The sequence below is a fragment of the Plutella xylostella genome, chromosome 29 (genome assembly GCF_932276165.1).
Source record: "Plutella xylostella chromosome 29, ilPluXylo3.1, whole genome shotgun sequence".
NCBI classification, from domain to species: domain Eukaryota; kingdom Metazoa; phylum Arthropoda; class Insecta; order Lepidoptera; family Plutellidae; genus Plutella; species Plutella xylostella.
Window position 1 is genome coordinate 2999887 of NC_064009.1, and position 22991 is coordinate 3022877.

General features: G+C 36.9%; 1 protein-coding gene across 1 annotated transcript in view; it reads left to right on the forward strand.

Annotated features, from left to right (window-relative positions):
* LOC105385314 overlaps positions 1–22991 on the forward strand; it is a 206477-nt gene that overhangs the window by 19022 nt on the left and 164464 nt on the right. The window contains exon 2 of the mRNA XM_048631541.1: positions 16650–17162. Coding sequence (XP_048487498.1) covers positions 16709–17162 — 454 coding nt within the window. The 5' untranslated portion in view covers positions 16650–16708. The remainder of the gene's footprint in view (positions 1–16649; positions 17163–22991) is intronic.

The following is a 22991-nucleotide window of genomic DNA, read 5'->3' on the forward strand; positions in this document are numbered from 1 at the left end:
TCATTTGCGAAGTCTTCGGTGGACACCTCGGCGGGAGTGCTCCGAGGCCGGCCATTCGGTGGTTTATCTATAATGTGGAGAAAGTCCCTGTTCACGAGAGTGTCTGTGGTTGACTGTACTAGCGATCGACTGGCGGCTGTGCGAATTGAGTTCGGACAGCGGCAGTTCCTTGTGATAAATACCTACATGCCTACGGACTCGATCGAGAACCTGCCTGATTTTACGGATATTCTCGCGAGTATTTACGCTATAATAGATGATAGCGACACCGAAGTGACCTATGTGCTTGGTGATTTTAACTCCCATCCGGGTGAGACTTTTTGTGATGAATTGGTTACGTTTTGTGACGATCAGCAAATGGTGTGTGCGGACTTTAGTTATTTAGGTATTGAGTCTGATAGTTATACATTTTTAAGTGATGCTCACGGCACGACAAGGTGGTTAGACCACTGCATTACTACTAAAGCTGCGTACGCCACGATACTATCGATAAAAATTAACTATGATGTACAGTGGTCCGACCATCTACCGTTGTATGTATATTGTAGCTGGCAGGGTACTGTAAATAAGCAATATGTAAATAATAGCTGTGATAATACTAATAAGATACGTTGGGGAACAAGGAATCTCGAACAGATTAATGAGTATGGACATTATTGTAATTCCAAACTTATTCAACTGAAAAATAAAATCGACTTAGACTATTGTGACACTGTGATAAAACCAAAAGACTGTATAATTAGATGTAATGTATGTTTAGATGTTAAATGTAGATGCAATTTGTACCTAATAGACAATTTATATACAGAATTAATCTAAATTTTACAAGAAGGGGCAATTTTAAGTTTTAAGTCCCAACACGATGCACAGAAAAAACGTAGGTATGTTCCGGGGTGGAACTATCATGTACAGAGTAGCCACCAGGTAGCGAGGATGCACTATAGGCATTGGTTAGAATGTGGTAGACCTAGGTCTGGTCCTTCTTATGACCTAATGTGTACATCTCGGCGAAATTTCAAGAATAAATTAAAGTGGTGTCAGTCAAATGAGGACAAAATTAAGATGGACATTCTAGCCGTTAGCAGGAAAAGTAAAAACTTCTCACAGTTTTGGACAGCCACAAAGAAAATGAGTCACAGATCATCTGTCCCGGTAAGTGTAGACAAGTGTGATAGTCCCAGTGAAATAGCTCAACTGTTCGCAGATCACTTCAAGGTAAATCCGTTACCAACGAAGAGCGTGGAGAGTGTGCCCGACACTGAGAGCCGAAGTGATCAACCGAACATCAGTTTTACTAGTAAGGAGATAGCACTAGTGGTAAGGAACATGGTCCGTGGAAAATCACCCGGGATAGACGGGCTCAGTGTTGAGCACATCCTCTACGCAGGTGATCACATCTACACTGTACTGAGTGCGCTGTTCAACAGATGCATTGCCAACGGCTATCTCCCGGAGCAGTTGATGAAAACTGTCGTAGTGCCGGTGCCTAAAAATAAAACTGGAGACCTTTCAAGTATCAGTAACTACAGGCCGATATCACTGGGTACTATCCTCGGCAAGGTGCTGGAGCGGCTTCTGCAGCCTGAGCTGGTGGGCCAGTTAAGAATAGATGATTCTCAGTTTGGTTTCCGTCCCGGTCTCTCAACGGATTCTGCCATCCTGGCATTAAAACATACAGTAAAATACTATACGGAACGTGAAACAACCGTCTACGCATGTTTTCTGGACTTAAGCCGGGCTTTTGACTTAGTAAATTACAATTTACTATGGAGAAAACTTTACGAGGCAAATGTCAACAGTCAAGTGGTGGATCTGTTGAGATACTGGTACGGAAACCAAACGAATCACATTAGATGGGGCGACACCATGTCTAGCGAGTATAGGCTAGAATGTGGTGTGCGTCAGGGTGGACTTACTTCTCCCGATCTGTTCAACCTTTATGTGAATGACTTGATTGTGGAGCTGAGGAGCACCAGAATTGGCTGCCACATAGGTGATGTTTACATAAACAACCTGAGTTATGCTGATGATATGGTGCTCCTCAGCCCCTCAATTGAGGGTCTTCGTAGGCTTTTGGACACATGTGCTCGTTATGCTGAAGCGCATGGTCTAAGGTATAACGAGAAGAAAACGGAGATGATGGTATTCAGATCGGGGAAGGGTCCTGAGAGAGTACTTCCACTCTTTTTAAGGGGGGCGCCAGTTCGGGTTGTGGAGACATTCAGATACCTGGGACACGTGCTCACGTCAGATCTACGTGATGATGCAGACCTGGAGAGGGAGCGCAGGGCCCTGGCCGTCCGCTGCAACATGCTCGCGAGGCGGTTTGCTCGTTGTACTGAGCAAGTAAAAGTAACTCTGTTTAGAGCGTACTGCCAGAGCTTTTATACTTGTCAGCTCTGGCTAAACTACTCGAAACGCGCATACTCGACTCTTAGGGTTCAGTACAACGATGCATTCCGTATACTTCTAAAGCATCCTCGTTTCTGCAGTGCGTCAGGCATGTTTGCGGAGGCTGGGGTCCCTGACTTTTTTGCAATAATGAGGTCACGTGTTGCGGGCTTCTGGGACCGAGTGCGCTCCTCCAGCAATACCATACTGCAAGTGGTGAGTGACGACTTGAATGGTCCATTCTTTAGGCACTGGCTAGCTGTGCATCGTGGTGGGAACGTTAAATGACATGAACTTTATCCAAAGTGAAATCTTATTATATACATATATATTAATATTGTCTTTAAACTTAAACTTTAACTTTAATGATATTTACTTTTGTATCTTTTAATTTTAATTTTATAAATGTAAATGTAATTAGGATATGATATGGGCTTTTTACACCTGAAATAAAGATATATTATTATTATTATTATTATTATTATTATTATTATTTTTTTTTCTTTTTGTTGTTGTGCTGTCTATGTGTCGAAAAAATGTATCCTTATCTTTATTTTTAATTGCTTCTTCTTGTAAATAGTTTGACAAAATAGGGCTTTAATGATATAAAATATAAGTAAAGTGACCAAGAAAATATTTGAGATTATTATTTAAAGTTGTATCAACGTAATACTGACATAATTATGTATTTTATATTTCTTCGTACGGTGGAGCTTTGTTACTGCACTCTCGTTATTTAGTGACCTTACCTCGAAATATTAGCGCCGCCATAACGACAACTATACCATGTCAAATCGATCGCTACCTTACATTCAAGGAAACTATGCAGGTTTGCAACATAAATGAAAATATACAGGTTGTTGTACACATAGCAAAAGTTAACCCGAAACTGTTGTACTGTTTCAGCTCATAATTTTAAACAAATTTGGTGTACGAGTTTTAGAAATTCACGAAAAATACCCATGGCTAATACTTCTTCATAGTCTATTCTATTCTATTCGCTGTAGGGGTGTAAGTACCTGCACCTGACTCTCTCGAGTGGAACCTTTGTGCATATCCCCAAGGTCTAAACTGCCTTCCTAAGCTTGGACCATTTCCCACCACGCTGGTCCGCTGCGGGTTGGTGGGTTCACATACCTAGATGTTCTAAATCTAGATATGCAGGTTTCCTCACGATGTTTCCCTTCACCGTAAGAGCGATGGTATACATTGTACTTAAATTCAAAGAACTCATTGGTACATGTCAGCGCCGGGATTCGAACGATTCACATAAACGAGGCGCTTACCCGACTGAGCTACCACCGCTCTGATATCTTCTCTTATTCATATTCTGACGAACAAAGTTTCTATGGGGAAGTAACATTATTATTCGTGAACATTTAAAAGGCGTACAACAAAAGCTGCCCAATGGCTCTCTTAGTCCTCCTCCTTTATAATCTGTAGGTGGCGCCGGATATTGGCACTATCGGCGGCCAGTCGTTTAAAACGCGCTTTTATAAACGCAAAGAGACTAGAGAAGCAGCATAAATGTTATGGTCCCCCTGTTTATGGGTAGCTTTACTTAGTTACGTTTACATGTTGTTTTGCATTGTGTATTATCTGTGTCTTTTTTTTTAAATCTTAATAAAGTATGTAAATAAATATTTTACAATAATTAGTATTGATTTATTTCTTAAGATAGCTAATGCTTTTATTCAATTCGAGTTTGCATCAATTTAATTCCTTTTTTGATAATGTCTCTTTATACTCCTACAAGTTACAATAGTTATCTTTACCTACCCCTTACTTTGGTGGCGGTGAGATGTTCCTACTCTCGACTCTGCTCTAGTGAAGGGTTCTCGAGAGGCTTTCAGGCTGAAGTTTCACTCGATGTGGCCCTCAAGGGCTACTGAGCAAATGAGCGTTTTCTAAATAAGTTACGTTTTATCAGCCGACTCGACTGGCGCGACGGACGTCTTCGCTGAGTTTCTTGAAGTAAACCGTGTAAATATTTTAACCAGAACCGCTACATAATAATGTAACTGTAATTACCGTTTATGGCTTTTTAGATCAAGATTTATAGGGATTTTGACAGCCTCTAGCGCTTAGCAATTGAGGTATTAGTCAATCCGCGTCGGTGTTTTAGAATAATCATTCAAAAAAATGTAGGTAATTTAAGTACCTACCGCTTGCAAGTGGTACTGTGTCAAAATATCTTTTATCGTGACTTATTTGAATACATAATTACATTATACAATTATTACTAGATTCTTCAGTACGAACGCGCAAGTTTGTAAAGGGCCATACACATTTAATACTTTATCAATAGCGATGAGTGATAAACCTTATAGTTACGATAATTTTTAACCCAAATACGTACTTACAAAATACTTGCTTCTCGTGAAATTTTGGAATAAAAAATATCTAGATTTCCATTGACAAAATTGATTCTGTAACAAAAAAAAACAAATAAAATAATCGATTTAGGTTTTACGAGTTATCTTTAGAATTCAATTAAATATTCCTTACTCCTGTTAAAGAGGTAAGTAATTTTGTACAAAGTTTGTGCCAAGTTGGCATTGAAACAATAGTAAAGTGATAAAACTTCAGCTCAAAAAGTTTCGTCGTTGCCGGTGAAATTCTGAACGCTAAGAATTCATCCGCTTTTCGTAACATCTTTATAAAAGGATCAATATCTGATAAAATATACTTTTTACTCATTTTTTGATACTTATCAAAAAACGATTTTTATTTCCCTTTAGTAGAAGTTGATAGTTCACTTTTCCTTGTTATGTTCCAGTTTATATAACACTTTAATGATATTTTTTATTCAAAACAAGTTCATTAATGTTGAAAACTCGACTGTATAAACTATCAACGATCAGATACGTGTGTGAATGCGACACATCTATTATTTATAATACGTATAGCATACCTAGTTACTCACTAGAATATGTATATACCGTTCGTCAATTATTTCCACTCATTTCACAATTGCCCAATCCCGCCCAGCTTTTCTTAGGTTCATACAGCTAATATCCAATCAGGCGTTTATAAATAAAAGATGAAGTGAAATGGGGCCCGGTAGGAACCAAATAAATTGAAATTGATTTCGGTGCGCGAAGACACCGCGTGTCCTGATTGGCTGCTCCAGGCTCCAGCACAACCTGGCGCGGCTATTTAACTTTAACTAAGACCCAGTGTCGAGAAATTACTTTCGAAACTTGGAATAAAATGCATTTTGTGGCTGGCGAGTATAGAAAATACAGAAAATGGAAGCTATTTAACATACGACTATGCTGCAAATTTACCAACACGCAAACTTTTCTACTTGGAAGAGTGAATGCTATATGTACAGTTTTTCTACAAGGAAATTTTAAACAAATGACAGTTGTCACTCAATCGGGACATTTAATGCAAATTTAGTTTTCGCTAAATATCGGAGTCCTGCTGTGCTTCTGTGCTAACCACGACTCTATCTAATTGTATTAAGCGTACCGATTGCATGACAGATCACGTCCGTCCGTGCGTTCGTTCGATTTCATTTACATATCACCGATTCCCCAGTGTACTTACAAAATACTAAAGTAATCCTTACTTTATATTAATATTATAAATGCGAAATTAACTGTGTCTGTCTGTCTGTTACTCTTTCACGCAAAAACTACTGAACGGATTTGAATGAAATTTGGTATACATATGGTCTAGACACTGAGAAAGAACATAGGCTACTTTTTATCCCGGGATTCCCACGGGAAAACTTTTTAAGGCGAAGCGAAGCTTGCGGAAACTGCTAGTTGTATATAAACAAACATTGGGAATGACAACTCTCGAAATAACACAAACACTCAACGCTGAGTGGCCATTGTAATGCCAATTATTGTCAAAAGCGTTTTTAATTAATGAAGGCCTTGAAAAATATGAAGTGCTTAACGTTGCTAATGCCTTCGGTAATTAAAATTAGGGCCTCGTTTCTAAGAAATACGATATTGTTCTCTCGCTTTGATGCCAGCATTCACGTGTCTATCATATTATTGTTCTTACAGTTAAAGTTTACACTTTTATGTGATGTTTGTAGCAAAAGATGCGTGTGTGTGGGTGCTACGGGTTGATAATGATGAAAGGAACAGAGCTAACGATTGCATTTTCATGGATCGTGCTATGATTGGAGTTTCTCTAGTGGGTTATCTATTATACAGGGTGTTGCAAAATTGGTATACTAAGCCGAAACCTACATGTGCAGCATGTTATATCTAAGCCCGAAACTGAAATCAGAATTTGGAAATTCGCGAAAAAAAATAATTTTATTTTATTATAGTAGTTCCATAGTCACGTGACCAACAAAGTTTCTATGGAAAATGAAATTTTTTTTTCGCGAATTTTCAAATTCTGATTTCAGTTTCGGGCTTAGATATAACATGCTGCACATGTAGGTTTCGGCTTAGTATACCCTTTTTGCAACACCCTGTATATATTATAATACACTCACGGGCAATGACTATCAAGGTGTCAGCAGGAGTAATGAAAAAGTTCCAGTGACATATGGAACGACAATGGCAGGTGGAACTTTTACATTGCTCACGAGTGTAAACATATAGTATTATACATACTAATGAACATTTCACTATATAGTAGGCTGGACCGACACCACAGCCTGTGTTATTTTAGTATTGCCTGCAAACTATAGCTACACACATCAGTCTTTTAAATATAGTTAAGTAACATAGTGAATATATCCTTTTCAAGAATGAAAGCCACTAATGTGCATTAATGATGGATGATGTAAAACCTTTGGTACCTCTATCGTATCTATACAAAATTATATATTTTTATGAGGTAGTTTATTCGAGGTTGTTCAGCGGCCTTGTCCCATAAAGACACTCTGAAATATAACAACTTCTGTTCCGTTGTCACAAGAGTGATGTATTGCTTGTTTTGTTTCTGAGCCATTTTTGCCCCAAATTGTTTAGGTGCGTTTTTTGTCATTAACTTTGTGAATTATACTAACTTTATTTATATTAAATTTACCTATTGTCTGCTTCCGATATTTGTATCCGATTAAATAATAAAATATCGGTTTATTAAACTAGGTTTAATTTTTACAGCGGAGCAATGTTTTACTAAAAACACCAACTTTAAAAAGGTTTTACTATAAGTAAATAATTAATCAGGTCGTCGAAATAGATAGGTAAGTATAATTTGTACACATGAAATAACTTTAGTGTAATTACAAAATACAAAAAAAACAAAAATATTTATTTCAGTACCACAAATTTCAAAAATAGGAGTTGGCTGACCTGTACCAGAAGACCCCTCTCCTTAACATCCATCGCGTAATGGTAAAATACTAAACATATTTAACTTATGGATAATACTAAAGATCTAGTAGTAGTTAGTATGAAACACTAAATTGACTAGAAGCACAAAAGCTAATGTTACCTTACCTGGTTTTTACCAGCAAGTAGGACTCTCAAAGGAAACACGAGTAAAACCGAAAGAGGGACTTGTCTAAACATTTGCCCACTACTTCCGCTAGCGAAAATATTATCTTACTGGCTCCGGCTTTACGTAAAACGGTCCTCCGTACCGCAAACATACCCCTGGAAATACATAATTGAAACTATCATTAATTTGTAACGGTTTAAACTTTTCAGTAATACACTCACGGGCAATGAAAAGGTTCCACTTAGAAAAGCACCAATTTACTCCTAAACAGAAAAGGCTAGCTTAATGACGGTTTCTGTAACATTTTAGAGCATCAGGATATTACCAACTAAAAACGGTAATATTTTGTTGAAATTTTAAATGAAATGTGTGTAAGACTTGAGGTCGTTTGGTGTCGGCATTTTGTGAGTGGAACTATTTCATTGCCCGCAAGTGTAAACTTATAACTGTATGTAACATACGTCTTTGAGTATAACTTCTGATTCTTCTCCACAGTGTGTATAGGATTGTTTGTAAAGAATTCGAGGAAATAAATAGAGAAACCTACTGTTAATACGTCACTCGGCGAGGTTCCGCCATAAATACTGCAACACTATCAACCAAAGCGTAAACTACAGTTTTAAAATTATATTTTTGTTTTAGTTTATTTACCTTATTAATGTTTGTTTTTTTACTAATCGTCCTCTTCGTCTATATGACCCCCAAGAGACCGCTGTTCTGAGCAACTTGGCGTGTAGTCAGAAACTTGGCTTGTCTCAAAAACTCTGGATTACGCCCTGAATAATGTATTTGGCGGTTAATTGCATATGTAAACTTCGTTGTTGCCAAGTTTGAGACAACGATAGGTGCAGCTCGGCTTTCTTGGAGTTTAAAGTTGTGTAATGCCTAAATTTTATTTTGGTATCAATGTACCCCTTCGGTATTAAATTAGTTGTTGCTAGCGATTATGCAAAGAATAATTTTAAAAAAATGTTAGTTTGATAAAAAAGTAACCTACTTCTATGAGTAACAAAAAGTAATTAACTTACTTTTATAAGTCTACGAGGTAGTAGACAGATAATTATTACAGTTAGATAGTATCTACTTGAAAATGTAACGTAGTATACATACAATATGCACTTCAATACCTAAAAATTCAAATACATCCATCCTCTGAAAGGCTTATGTTTATTATTGTCTGACAAAAGTCACTTTGTTTCAATGCCTCAATATCACTAAGGTCTATTTTCCGCTAATTCGCCTGAAACACTGCTAAAAGTTTCATCTGTTTTATATTCTAAAGGTCATTGTTGTACCTTTTAACTGAGCGGAGTGCCGGAGGGCATGACATTTAAATGGAAATGTTTTTATGAAAGTAATTGTATGATATGTTATTGCTAAAATTACATAATAATCTAGACTACTACTTATTCTGAATCATTATAAATAATCATTAGGTATCTAGTTATGATGAATTTACATAATTTATAAATTCAATACAATACGGGTACCTTACCGTCCTTGAGAATAGCATAATTATTTGCATGGTTTTATCTATCATAGCTCTCCAGATAAAACCATTAATATCAGGTAAATTGTGCTACAGTTTAATTAGTCTATTTACATTTTATGAAATCTTATGTAGTTACATAAAAACAAACTGGTTGCTTCGCTCTCCTTATTTTGCGAAAACATACGTTAGATTAGTGATTGGTCCATAAAAGCACTGCACATTACATTTAAGTGTCGTCATAAAACTGAGTACGAGCTTGCCCTGACATGAGTTTGAGTATCTAATCGAATCCGATCGTACACTTCCACGTTTTAAAGTCGACCTAATTGAGTTAAATTTAAAGTGTTTTATTCATTGTAGGTAGTTTAGTTTAGCGTGCGTTGATTTCGGTAGTGTTGGGTTTGAAGTAACCTTGGGCATATCGACCGGTTAGCTAACATTCTATGCTTGCTTTAGATATTACTGTTTTAAAGATAAAGTCATGTTTTCAATTAGAATTAGGGTTAGAATTTCATTACATATTTTAAGCGACGAGGACGGATAGTTATTTAGTACTTACCTATTACCTTACACATGAGTTAGATCACACAATATTATACTGACCTAATTTGAAGCAGATATACAGTTAAAATCTCAAACTCGGTTTGTTTGTTGGTTTATATATTTTAATGCAATTAAAATCGAAATAGAAAAATATTATTTAGCTGTCTGTCAACTGAGTGTGTGTTGGTGTGGCGAAGTTGGTTGTTTCGCTGTTCTTTTGAGAGATAAATGGCTAAATGATAGCTGGTATTACTATAAAGCACCTCGATCGATCTACGTTCGTGTTAGCACTATTTCCCCAGTGTGTGATAGAGTGTGTTTTAATATATTTCTGTTTCACTAATATTTCATGTAACAAATTTTTCACATATTCTACTACTAGTTACTATTAACATATTACTCTGAGTAACACGGATACGTAAGGTCGATTTAAGTGTTACGAATAATAAGGATTTTTTATACTCTTATCTCTATTCTTAATTGAAATCCTTTGTCCACCAGTGGGCAATTACTATAATATACTACCTATCGTCTTGTCGTGACTGTCCGGCCATCAGTCAAACCGCAACCAATGAGAGCTCTCCATTTAACGACCTCACTATACCATAGACTAGTCTATTTTACGACACGCAATAGATCTTTGCTCTTGTGAACGTTATGCTGAGTGACTATATGTAGGTGTGTATTGAACAAAAATGAGCCGTGTAGGTAATACCTTGTTTCACATGAAACATCCCAGACCTTTAGGAAAGTTCGTTTCTTTTCTCCATTAATACTTTGTTGGTCAGATGCCTTTATACTGTTTTATTTTACAAATTTTCTAAATTCGCAATACATAAGTTGTTTCAAATGAGTTTCGTCCCTTTCGTCTTACTATACCATTTTTGCAACACTCTGTATACAACACGCCTGAGTCAGAATACGTAGGTACATAGCTACAGTAAAAAGCTACCTCTTTCTCAGTGTGAAGTGCGTGCGGGCGGCACAAAGGTACCTACTCACAGGATGACCCGGGGGTGTGACGCGACGGTCGATCGCAACCTTCACACAACTGGTCATATATCACCATGTATATATATTTTTAGAATAGATTAAACTTTGCAGCTGCCTAAAGTCATTACCGGTTGTTTTCTGTCAAATTAAAACAATTGAAATCATTTTATTAAAACTATCTACTTGAATATACTATTTTATTGGCTTAGTCAGTTAAAACTATATACCTCTAGTATGAGTTCTTAATATCCTGCGCATCTTAAGACCTACCACAACAAACAACTTGTTTCTCTCTACTCAATTGCTGTAAATATTCATTTTACATGCAAGTGTGGTGAACCATTTCTCCGCTAGGTGGCAAACACCGGTGCACATAAAGAATGTACTTTACGATTGGCTAGCGAAAAAGCTCACACTCGGTATGCTGATCACGTAACCTATGGCTTGAACCCACAGACTTATAACATGAAAGACAGTGCATCAACAAACATCACTTACTAAAGTTAACTTGCACTAAATATTTAAATAACTCGCTGCCGGGCGGGGTGAGAGACAGGTAGTCTTGTTTTAATCAGATAGTTCAAAGTCTAATTTTTAAAGATCATAACTATCGAATATACCAAATGCAGTGTGCCGGGGGGCCACTCATATAGACATTAGACAATATAAATTTCGATAATGAGTGATACACATTGCTGAAATCAACGAATCTTTCCACGTCCGTAATTATTTTTTTTGGAAAATTAATCTCTCCTTTGACCGTTGATATGCTAAATAAAGCACAACATATTTACCCAACCTTACAGTCTCTATGCTAAATAAATTATATCTGTTCCAAAGCGCTGTCTATACAGGGTGTGGTCTGCGCTTGAACCCGGTGCCACGTGCAAGCGTCACCTCTGCCCTTCTGCCTGTCGCATGCGATGTAACCGCCCCCTAATCGCCACTGAAAACCGCAACCGAAAATTACTGAGTTTATTATGCAATATGAGTAATTGTAGCTTTGAAATTGACGCAATAATTTGAATCGGTTTCTGTTCGATAGTGAATAGTCAGGTGAGACTGAATTGTTATATTAATACGGAATCGGGTAGTTTAAGCGCATTGTTAGTAGAAGTTCAAAATTTACTGGTACTTACTGTTAATATTCCCGCAATATTATTTGTAAATGGATGCAGTCATATTTAAGACACATTCAAAACTGCAGATTTTTACTATTCATTTATTTCAGTTGGCTATAAATTAGGTAAGTTATTGCAAAGAATAAGTTTACACGACATGTTTTTTTGTAGGTTTTGTGCCAAGAGATAAAGCTCTGGGCCTACCGTGGCTTCACGGATGCGAAGTGTAGGGCCTAGACTATGCCAACCAGGACTCTATCACGTTATATTAGAAGTTACAGTTGTGTGGCAGAGCATCAAAACGTAGAATTTATAAAAGAGTAGTACCCCAGCTCTTTTATGGTACTATTACGTTATTCTATCATCTGATTTTCTTTACTAAATGGATACTTAGATACATCGTCACTTAGGAAAAAGAAGTTACCCCAATTTTGTGACAAAAGTTGTAGCTTAAGCAAAAAAAAAGATAAGAGGACTAAGTATTCATGCAAAAAGGTCAAAATGTATCCGTTTTATTGAAACTGTTAGGGTCCCATTATACAAATGGACCCTAGTACATTTCTTCAGTTATATAAATAACCTAAAATGTTTCCACATCTATTAAAATACATTGTTTCAATCTAATAATCAATTACATTGAAATTTACAGTGACGAAATTAACAAACACACCTAAATTATACTACCTAAATTATACATATACAGGGTGATAAAGAATGGTTATAGTATATTTTTCGTCTAGATATAGCACAAAATAATAACTGATATAAGCAGTAAGGAACTAAAAGTAAAAGACTCATCACGGGCTCACCATAAACCACTTTTGTTATCTAACTTAATTTAAAAAAAAAACATATACTGCTCTGGAATGCTCTTCCTGAGGACATAAGACGTGCACCTTCTGCAGCTTCCTTCAAAGAAAGGGTTAAGAGGCACTACCTAAATTCACTGCCTTAGTTGAATATATATTATTATTGCTGTATATCATTATGTATTATTGTATGTAAGTATAGGTATAATAATATATATTATGTATTTATTTATTTATTTTCTTGCTGTATTTATTTATTTAGTGTATGTAGTGTTTAAGTAGTGTATTATACACTTGCACCTCAGCTACCTCTAATTCTATTTCTATTTTCTTTTATAACTCTCTTCCATCCAAAGGTTGTCTGGTAGAGATTGCTATAAGCAATAAGGCCGCCTTTTTGTACTGTTTTTATTTTTAAGTTTTTTTTTGTATGTTCTATTTTGGTGCAAATAAAGAGTATTGTATTGTATTGTATATTTTTTCCTTTTTATACTATAAAATCTTGTATTTTCCACGACTCACCCCCTCCTTCCTACTAACCAATTCCTACTACAAATTATTAAGAACTGCGAGCCAAGTCAACAGACATAAACATTATTGTTTACATCACACAATTTTTCGTCACCACCGTTCGCTTACATATATGCAACATCCTGTATATTAGAAGTTCATATTTAGTTGTCTGGATAGCATCGACATTAGTATAATTGGTGAGAAACCAGCCATTAGAGCGCCAGAGCGCAGGGACATCCCTTTGGTACTTGTAATTCTATTTACTCGCATGTCCATACATTAAACTTTAATTGTTGCTAATTTGTTCTGTATAATTAATATGATAATAATATGTATTTTGTCTCTAATTCTTGTTTCACGTTAGTTGTTGACGTATTATGAAATATAAATGATTAAAATTACGCAACCTAAGTGAAAACAAAACGTGACGCGACTCAAAAGCTGAAAGTATCAGAGATAACGATGCAACAGTAACAGCAAGCTGACACATTTAAATGTAGATACTCTTACTTTACTTACTTATTCCTAGTTTAGGTTGAAAAGTAGTGTATTATTTATTATTAGGCTTAAGTTATTATATTTAGTATTTCATTAATTTGCCTACTTTGTATATTAAACATAATTTTCAAAACTCTTACTTACATAAAATTCGTTTTTAGGGTCCAATACCTGAATGAAAAAAAAAACTTATACGTATAATTATCATGTCTTTTTGTCAGTCTCTCAAATCGAAACTTAATGAATTAGGTATAATTACGGGTATTATGTAAGCTGCTAACTGTTTTCCATTTTTAATATAAAAAGGGTTGGCTGAAAATACTTTTTCATCACAGCTATATACCTACATATATTATAGTCGTGTGGGTTTAGTTCGTTTGCACTTAGCAGTCCTCCTTTCAATTGTAACCCTTACAGCACGGAGTTAAAAGCGTTAAACTATCGCAGTGTTACTCTTGATGGGGCCTCATTAGATCCGACTTAGATCTCGATTCTCGATTTTTAAATGCGTTAGCTTTTTTCTTTTTTTGAGCGCAAAAAATGTGGCCAGCAGCAAAAAACTGTGATTCGATAAAAAGCTTTCTAACGTGAATCCTTTTTGCTGCATGCACTGACCGTATCGCTTCTGGCCGGTGATAAATGTTGCGATACCGACACAAAATAGGTTTCTAGGACACCACTTAAGCCTCGGCGTTCAGGATGAGTGGGGGATGCTCTCGTGTGTTGTGAACTGCGCGAAATAAGATTTTCCACGTACAGTCAGATTCATTAGTTGCTTTTGTACCTTGTCAAACTCTCAAACCGTGTGTGTATTTATTGACTTTATTATAAAAATTGACTTTATAATAGTTTAAACAGTGTTCAAAGTGTATTTCATACATTATATGATGATTTTGAATCTGTTTAACAGCTTTGAACTACATCAGTTTTACTATTGTCTAGATTTGTATTAAAACCCTCACGGTTTGAGAGTTAGACGAGGTATGAAAGTGTATGATTTAGCAGCAGTTAAGAGGTTAAGGTTTCTATTAACTATCTATGACTATCGATGCATCGACTTACTAAAATGAACCAATAAAATAAAAGGACAACGATAAAAGTAAAGCCATTTTTTATCGCTCTCATAAAAATATAATCAAAAGTAGTTTACAACTTGATCCAACCCATTTATTTATTTGTATAAAGTTATATTTATTACGCAATAAATTTTTGATTTTATAAACGTTGTTTGCACATGGAAATGATTATTGGTTTTCATCGCTGGATATCACGTAGTATGTAGTACATGATAGATTATTGGTACTTAAATTGGTTCTAGGTTTATTTATAATTTATATGATTGCTTAATAATTAAAAGGCATGGATCGATTAAATCCTCTCATGTTAATATTTTATTTAAAAATCATAATTTATTCAAAAATAAAATGTGGATTCAAACATAGATATAGATACTCATATAAAATCATACGTTATCTCGCATTCAAATTTAAATGACCGAAACGTAATTACGAGTTTAACTGTAATAAATTGCACCTGCTGCCTCTTGCTATTTGGCGAAAAGCAGCAGATGTAACTTTTCTCGTCAAGATAGCACAGAGCAAAATTAACTGCCCGGAACTGCTTCAAAAGATACATCTGTCAATACCCCGTAGAAGTTTGCGTAAGTCTGTCCTCCTATATGTACCATTTGCTCGCACCGATTATAGGCAAAACTCATTTCTTCTGAGAGCATCCAGCGGTTTTAACGAGTTGTCAAATGCAAATGTTAATTTATAGGGTCACTTGCAGAAACATATTAAATCTAGATTTAGTATAAAATCTCGATTTAGTGTCAAATTTTATATGGACTGACGTTTCTTAAATCGAGATTTGACACTAAATCTAGATTTAATATGTTTCTTCAAGTGACCCTTAGATTTATTTTGTCAAGTCAAGTAGGGTTAATAAACTATAGTTTTACGGAGAGTTTTAGCTCATCTGTTTTGTTTAGAGAATAATTTGTGCGAGCTGTATTTTTGCTCAATAAGAACTTATTTTTACTAACATATGTGTGAAAACTTTTAATTCTCTATGTATTATTAATCGCATTTTCTTATGTATAATGTTTAGCTGTAAGTTTTCCTATGAATAAATAAATAAGAGAAGTTAATTAAATTTGTTTGAGTTAATTCGCGTGATCAGGAAAAAATATTATTTACAGAACTGAGGAAAACGTTTCCACCCTCGTCGAAAACATGTTTTTAAGAGATTTACTTTAGATGTAAGTACTTGCCAAAACTCCTATTATAAGGGAATAATACGCGAATAGGCTTAAGAAAAAACGATTCAAGTCAGTGATTAACAACACTTTCTGGGCGTTTTCCTAATGGTACTGCCACAACTTTTCCAAGGCCAGAACATTGACTTTATAAGCTGCTTTTCTATTTGATGTGTTGAGATTGTTTAAACGACGGTTTCCAATATTATTCCTTTCTTTTGTATTAGTTTATTCCTCGTATTAATAGAACTTAGAAAGGATTTGGTAAAATCGGCATTATCGGCAATAAACACACGTGTTTTTTAAATTTTGAACTCTTTGTGTTAGTCCAAAAAAACTAATTTCGGCATTACAAGCCTCTTCTAAACTGAAATCAGTTCAAGGAATACGAGAGTAAGCCGAACCGTGATCTGACCAACTCCTTCACTTCTGTGTCAAACCCCTGACCAAACGCTAAGAACTTTTTATTAGCTTCATAATGGCCAAAAAGAAAAAACCTCTACTAAAACTACATTATGTGTGTGTGTACAAATAAAGAATATTCCATCTATCTATCTATCTACATTGTAATAAAGAAGCATTTATTTATTACTGTTTGTTCGTTTCAGATGCCGAACCAAACACTGATCCCAACAATCACACTACCGATGGCAGACTAGACTCCACAATGCATCAACCCCTCGAGCGCTCCTTACCAACCACCAAAGATAAACCGACCAAAATGAAAACCCAGAGATTCTCAGTGCGTTTCATAACCAGCATCATCATTTTGGCTGCGTTGCCTTATAGCAAGTCTTTGAGCTTGCCTAGCGGGGACCCTGCGCCTGGCAGATCTCCGGGGCCACCCGAAATCGATCCCTACGACCTGAGTGATAAGGATGTCCTGATATCGGTGAATACGGATAGAAGTGTAGACTATGAAGAGACAACAAGTTCTAGTGTAGTGACGGAGTTGAGTACAGTCAGTGAAGTGAGTGGGGGGCCGGGGGGGGACGCGTGTGCGTACGCGCGCGCGGGGGAGGGGGTGGTCACGCTGGGGGTGAAGGAGAGCAATATCAACCTGTCTCTCTCGCACTCGGTGTTTGAGACCGAAGAGCTGGTGCGAGGCGTCGTTTATGAAGGTGAGTCATTAACATTTATTATATAATATGTAATATATATTATTTACCTATTATAAGAATTTGTTGGTTTTACACTCTGTGTACCTCTAAAGAAATGTTTTGATATTCAAAAGTAGACTGTACTTTTGAATATCAAATCTTTAAAACATTTATGTCACGAAATTCCTAACCTTCGTACTTCGAACATTATATCTATGTGAAACCTTAAATTAATTACAAAAATTAGTTTACAAACTCAACGTATAATAAAATATCCGTCTTTCACAAGGCAAACCCGTTGGGATATTTTCAATTACAGTCGCCGCCTGACACCGGCGGAGGCTGTCACGGCGACGTGTGGCGACGGCACTGGGGGGGGGGGGGGGGGTTACTCTACATGACGAAAAACCAAGTTTCGGAGCGCTTTAGCGCGACCCACGACTCTATCTCATTGTTAAACGTGCCAATTGCAAGATAGCTCCTGTTCGTACGTTTTTTTTAAAGTATAGAGTAACCCTCATGGCCTGGCTTCGCTAATGAAACCAACTATTCTGGCACTTTACCGATAATTTATGGCAGTGAAAAATACTCTGAAGAATTTAATATGCTACGTTTTATTGGACAAAAAAGTAGGTTTCATTGAACTACTTACGTTAAAAGATTAATTTAAGGCTTTCAAATCATTTCGCACAGAAACTTGTAGAAGGTAACTTTTAGTACCTAATATGGCGTATCATTTTATCCTGATAAAAGGAAGGCCAAGAAATTTCATACACTTATTTGAACCTTTTGCCAATAATGATTAAATCGTTCGTCAGAAATTATAACGTTCGGAACGAAAGTACAATTTAAAATAGGTACTTACTTACGTGTAGAGGTTTACCTGACTGACGATAAAATATTATACATATATGTCTATCAAACAACTCTTGGTCAGTTTGGTATACGAGTATAACTCCAAATGCGGCAATCCAGTGATAGAGAAGTGTGATGATATTAAAATAGCAGACTCACACCCAGTTCGTATGCCCATAACACCAAAATACACAATATTATAGAGAAAGTAGGAGTGGTGATATTTGATGGGTGGGCCGTAGCAAAAGTTAGAACAAAATGTGTGGCCTCGCAATTTGTTATAATTTAATTAGGTATCTGTTTAATCATTGTTTTTATGACACGATAGAATATGTTGTGCGATCTAGAGAATTTAAACCATATTTATATTGTGGATTCAAGAATGTAATAGTAACATATTCCATTTATCTTTGAGTCGAATTAACCTCATCCTTTCAGCCTAGTCGTACTTAATAAAAAATGGATTTTCGACCTTTTATCTTAGTCCTTAGGACTTTTAATGATTTCGCCAAAAGAGTATATTATTGTTTTGAAATTCAGTTTTGTGAATGGTATTTTCGCTCATATTATAAGCTACGGTATTGTAATACTTACCCGTCGTTTGTAAGGTCAAAGGTAACAAAAAAATAACACATCTAAATACCCGGGTATGCCAAATATGCGGGTAATGCTTTTGTCCGAGTGAAGTTGGAATGAAGGCAATGTGGCTGCTATGTCGCTGGCAACATTTACATTAAGTATACATAATTATGTACACATTACTAAAGCCCCCTGAGAATAACGAGGAATGGGTTGCCTGAGAATAACGAGGAATGGGTTGCCAAATATAAGAAAGTCCAAACGGAAGCTAGAACGATCATTAAGAGAGCCAAAAGACAGCATCTGGACAACATCGTAAGAGGGATGGAGACACTCCTCAGAGCTAACGAGTCACGGAAATTCTATAAGGAAGTAAGCTCCTGCAAGAAAGGCTACCAACCCACGGCTCAGTTCCTTGAAGACGATGATGGAAACCTGATATCGGACAGAGATACTATCATGACCTGCTGGCGCGACTATTTCCAGCAACTGCTCAACTGCCAACCACTCGAGGAACAAGTACCCCGCTCTATGGAACACAATAGCGAAATCGTGGAACCCCCGACCTTTGAAGAAGTCCGTGAAGCCATAATGAGACTCAAAAACCACAAAGCACCGGGCATTGACGATTTACCCTCCGAATTGTGGAAATACGGCGGGGGTCGAGTACAGTCGGAACTATTCCAGTTACTGTGCAAGATCTGGGAAGAGGAAAAGCAGCCAAAGGAATGGAACCTAGGAGTGATCTGCCCCGTACACAAAAAAGGGTCCAAAAAGAAGTGTACCAACTATCGTGGCATTGCGTTGCTCCCGACAGCGTATAAGGTCCTGTCCTACGTGTTGCTCAAGCGATTGGAGCCATACACGGAAAAAATCCTTGGTGATTATCAGTGTGGCTTTAGACGCAACCGTAGTACAGTCGATCAGATCTTCCTCCTGAAGCAGCTTATGGAGAAGAAATGGGAATACGCGCAGAGCATCCATTCACTTTTCGTGGACTTTACTAAGGCGTACGACAGCATTGATCGAGAAGCGCTGTTCACTATCCTACGCAACTTTAAAATACCGGCAAAAATAGTGAGCATGGTTGAGGTTGCCACAAAGGAGAGTAGGATGAAGGTTCGTGTTGGAGGAGAACTGACGGATGAGTTCGCGGTGGTCACCGGTCTAAAGCAGGGGGATGCCCTATCGCCTATGCTTTTCAACCTAGCCCTGGAGCATGTTCTCAGAGGAGTTTTAGAACTTGACTTCGGGCTACAACTCAATGGAAAGCACAAGGTGATTGGCTATGCCGATGACCTAGCGGTGCTGGGCAAAACAGCTGAAGAGGTTCGGAAAGCTGCGAAACTCCTTGATACAGAAGCCGGAAAAATTGGTTTAAGAATAAACCGCGGAAAATCCGAATATCTCCACATGAAGCGCTACAAGGACAAGTCCGTTCGCAGACAAGACCTGCATGTTGGAGATGTGACGTACAAAGGGGTCTCCCGGTTTAAATACCTAGGTTGCACTGTCACGGATACGAACACTCGCGACGAGGAAATCGATACCCGCATCCAAAGCTTCCTGCGCTGCAGTGCCGCTTTGCATAAAGTGTTGACGTCTAGGCTTCTGAGCAGAAACACCAAACTCAGAATTTACAAAACGGTAATAAGACCGATACTGATGTACGGGTGTGAGGCCTGGACGTTAACGCAGAAAGAAGAGAGCAAACTGCTGGTGGCGGAACGGAAGGTCCTAAGGAAGATCTTTGGCCCAAGACAGAGACCCGATGGAAGCTGGAGAGTCCTGAAAAACGCCGAACTGGAAGATCTGATGGCGGGGGCTAACATAGTGGGAGAAACAAAAGCCCACAGACTTCGCTGGCTAGGCCATCTCCAGAGAATGGGAGAAGATCGTAGCGCAAAAAGAGCCTACATGGGCCGTCCGACGGGGCGCCGACCGGTGGGCCGGCCCAGGTACCGCTGGAGTGACGCGGTGGAGGCGGACCTGCGCGAGCTACAAGTCGTTGACTGGCGGGAGACTGCACTGGACCGTCAGAAGTGGCGATCTCTTGTATCGGAGGCCAAGACTCACTTTGGGTCGCTGAGCCAGCGGAGTAAGTAAGTAAGTAACTAAAGCCCAGCTACCCTATTCACAGCACAAAAGTTCGCTCGTTTTGATATCGTTACGATCTAAATAAAATATTGCGATTGGTGTCAGAACTCGATTTCCCAACGTATTTTTAAAATATCAAGTGTAGAAAATAATAAATGTAATGAAAAAAATCGTAAAGATACCAAGCCGAGCGAACTTTTGTGATGTCAATTGGGTAGCAGTTGCCCGAGCACAGGATTCGAAACCTCCGTTTACGTTGCGTATCGTCAAATGTCACTGTCTAAATGTAAGGCAAATTTGTTAGTTCCAAAAGTGGCATTTGTTTTTTCCATGTTAGGTGCAATTTCACCAAACGATAAACGTATTTAGTAGCCTGTCATACGTCTGTCAGTTGGTACAAAATGTATTTAAAATTTGATTTAAATACGTTTCGCGCTTGGTAAAAGCGACCCTTCGTGTAGATTCGAAAATAGTATCGAATCCTATGCTCGCGCCTCTGGTTCCTTATACTTGATAACTTAGCGATTTGAAAGCGATACCAGTTGTTTTTGTCATCACACGATATTATTCTTATTTAGAAGAATCATGTTAAGTATTTCCTTGTGTACACCTATATCTTTTTGATATCTATTTGTCGTGTGTATAAATTAGTGATATTTTTTATGCTAGCTTTGTCGTAATCTTGACCTAGATTTTGAAAAGCTTGTTGATATTGACTTGACCTGGGTTAACTTACATACCTGTGACACAAAGGTCTGAGCTAGTGGGAAGCAACAGCTGGCTGACCTCTGAAACCCGAACTTCAAGTTCTCAGATACAGCCTTTATTAGGTTAAGGCGTGGCCTGAGAACAATATCTTATTTACCTTTATTGAGGTAACAAAATACGATATTATAATATAACTATATTCCTTCCGTATACAACCACCATAATTTAGCAACCAAATGTAAACCAGGTAAAACAAACTTAAATAATAATAAAAATTAAATAAAATTTCAAGTTTCACTACCTAGGTAACTCTGGGTAATGAATTAAGTACATCAATCAAAGTTTATCTGCAAATATCAAAATGTTGTTATTTATAAGCACTTAAGAACATGTTACTACTAAATTATTTAAATACTCTTAAATAAAAAAAAATAAGTTCTTTAGGAATCCCAAATACAACGGATAGACGTACGCAGTAACTTAATTTAGTCGGTATCAATTCATTTAATTATACAGGGTGTTTCAAAAGGGGTATACTAAGCCGAAACCTACATGTGCAGCATCGTATCTAAGCCCGAAACTGAAATGAGAATTTCAAAATTCGCGAAAAAAAAACCATATGTTTCGGCTTAGTATACCTTTTTGCAACACCCTATATAAGTATTTCAAATAATCATTTCATCCGTTGCTTATTGTTATACCAATATTAAATATAATTATGTCATAGATTAGCATTAATTTGAATAGCAGTGAATTAGGCATGTACAAATGATTTGATTTCAATTTGATTGTTCAACAGTCATGTTTTACACCAGCAGGTATTGATTTAGTTGTGCCAGCTTAATCATTTATTAATGCGGAAACATTAGGTATTATGTATGTATTATCGAGCTGGTTATATTAAACGGACTGAGTAAACTAACCCAGATAATGTGTATCTACAATATGCGCATTGATCTCTGTTGGATACATTAACCTGGATTCAAATAATAATTGACAAAAAAGTAACACAGGTAACAAAACTACCGTAAAACAATGTTAAAAGTAGGTCTAAAAAGAATAAATATATTTATAACATGAATAAGTACCTTAATAACAAAATCTTTCCTTTTGACCCGAAACCAATAATATTGAAACTGCCTCTTTGGGAAGTTCAAAACATTTGCCCTCTTGTTTTCCTTTGTAATAAATAACTTGTGTTCCCAACTATTTACTCTAACCGCCTTGTTGACAAGATTTAAAATACCACAAGAGAGAGCAAGATATTAATGTTTTGTCTCATGATTTAGGAGGGTGCTACGGCACTACGCCGTAGTAAATGCTACGAGATCTCGTAGCCATTGCGTAGCATATCAAATAACGGTAATCAAAATTTTATTGTTATCCTTAGAAAATTTCACTGGCAATTCAAGTATTAATAAACATATAATGTGTTATATTGCTTTATTAGTAATACCGAATCGCTTGATCGAACTTTTCCCGTAAATAATTCCTTTTAAACAATTAAGCTCCCTAAATCCCCAAGTTATCATCACTGGGTTACTAGAGGTAATAGTTTCAAAAACTTTTCACGGTACTATTCAACTAATCTACATTTCAATTCACATAATA